The sequence below is a fragment of the Pinus tabuliformis genome, chromosome 3_1 (assembly GCF_031772625.1).
Source record: "Pinus tabuliformis cultivar Carrire ecotype Pingquan chromosome 3_1, CPIR1, whole genome shotgun sequence".
NCBI lineage: Eukaryota > Viridiplantae > Streptophyta > Pinopsida > Pinales > Pinaceae > Pinus > Pinus tabuliformis.
Genome location: NC_142301.1, coordinates 614,350,750 through 614,352,380, shown reverse-complemented (window position 1 = coordinate 614,352,380; position 1,631 = coordinate 614,350,750). Strand labels below are relative to the sequence as shown.

The window sequence follows — 1,631 nt, the reverse complement described above, 5'->3', positions numbered from 1 at the left end:
GTAGCAGGGAGGGCAGGGGATCTAGGAGCTAAGGATATAATGTTCAGAACCATATCCACCTATCAAGAAACTTAATCCCAATTCTAATAAAACTAAACCCAGAAAGAACTACTGCTCAAAGAGGTAGCAGGAAGGGCAGGGGATTTAGGAGCTAACGATATAATGTTCAGAACCATATCCACCCACCAGGAAACTTAATCCCAGTCCTAATAAAACTAAACCCAGGAGAGACAACTAGAAAGGTTTTAGCAGTTTAGAATTAATGCAGAACTTTGAAATTTCAATCAAAGCTCCAGATCGATGAAAGCTCTTTCTTCTTGTATAACACACAATCGAAGCCAGCACCACAAAAATAACAGTCGAGTCCGACCACAGAGGAGATTAATGTATTCAAATCACATTTACTTACTAGTATCATTCAAACAACAAGATGCCCCTGAAATTGCCTTGCGCCCACTATCAGTGCAAAAACCTCACACTATTATTTATTTTTTGAAAATAAAAATCTATATATATATTTTGCACCAGACTTCTACATTTAAAAAGCCAATAGACAAATCTGTATAATAGTCCTGCCCATATGGGAGATTATTGAACTCTAATAACATCTAATTACAACTAGCATTCAACAATGACTCAGCAAAGAGCTCTGCCCCCTTAAAAAAAACTGTACATATTTACAAGAAAAACCTTCATGGCCTCAGCGCCCGCAAGAAATCAATCGCAGCGGCGTTTGATGTGGCCTTTCGAGGGCTGCATATCTTGGCTGCGGAAGCCGCCATTTTTGTCCCGATCCTATTCAGGGCATCGAGAATTTCAGCCAAAGTGGTTCCCATCCTTTTGAGGGCGTCGAGTATTTCAGCAAATATCGCCCTCTTTATGCTCCCTCTCTTCGGCTTTGGAGGCCTTGCCGCCTTTCCCTGTGCTCTGCCGGTACTAGTGCCATTGTGAACCTCTGCCATGGCTTCATAATAATAATCTCTCGATTGTTTACGCTCCATTATCCCGAATCAGATCCTGCTTGCCAAACTCTGCAGCTACCAATCCCAGATTGTAATATGTTAGGCAAGGATAGCAGTAGCAGAGCAAGATGTAAGTGAGTGTTGGCCGGCGGCCCGCCAATTATAAAATTCCGGTTGAATCTGGTTACCTTCATTTTATCTTTTATTAACTGTTTATTATTCGATGAAGGAATATTTTGAAACTTCAGTAACTTGGGTAGGAAGCAACTAATTCAGTGCCTCATGTTGTATATTCGGTATATTCGGGGTGGGTAAGTTTGTAATCATTTCATGTGTTTTCATTTTACAATGTTCGTTGCCCACACTGTTTCTATATCTTGCATTGAATAAGGAATGTGGGCAAGAGACATAATCATATTGGTAGGATACATTGAATAACATCTAGCAAGTGGCTAATCATGTGTTTGGTGGATTATATATGTTTTTGGTGAAACATTACGAAATAAAACCAGTTATGAATTTGTGGTTTTGAGACCATATATTCCCATCATAGTGATGGATTAAATGATAGGTTACCCAAACATCAACATCTTTATGAAAAAAATTCAATGTTAAATTTGGTATAATTTACAATGATATATTGTGCACTAGTCTTTTGGTGGGTTTGAT

At 39.0% G+C, this 1,631-nt stretch overlaps 1 protein-coding gene across 1 annotated transcript; it reads right to left on the bottom strand.

Annotated features, from left to right (window-relative positions):
- Positions 1–452: 452 nt before the first annotated feature.
- LOC149188500 (uncharacterized) lies at positions 453–1,136 on the bottom strand. Its single transcript, XM_089413025.1, has one exon. The coding sequence runs from the start codon at positions 999–1,001 to the stop codon at positions 693–695; it is 309 nt and encodes a 102-aa protein (XP_089269151.1). The 5' UTR covers positions 1,002–1,136; the 3' UTR covers positions 453–692.
- Positions 1,137–1,631: the final 495 nt, after the last annotated feature.

Coding starts and splice junctions, on each gene's coding strand:
- LOC149188500 (XM_089413025.1), bottom strand. CDS start 1,001: ATGGAGCGTAAACAATCGAGAGATTATTATTATGAAGCCATGGCAGAG.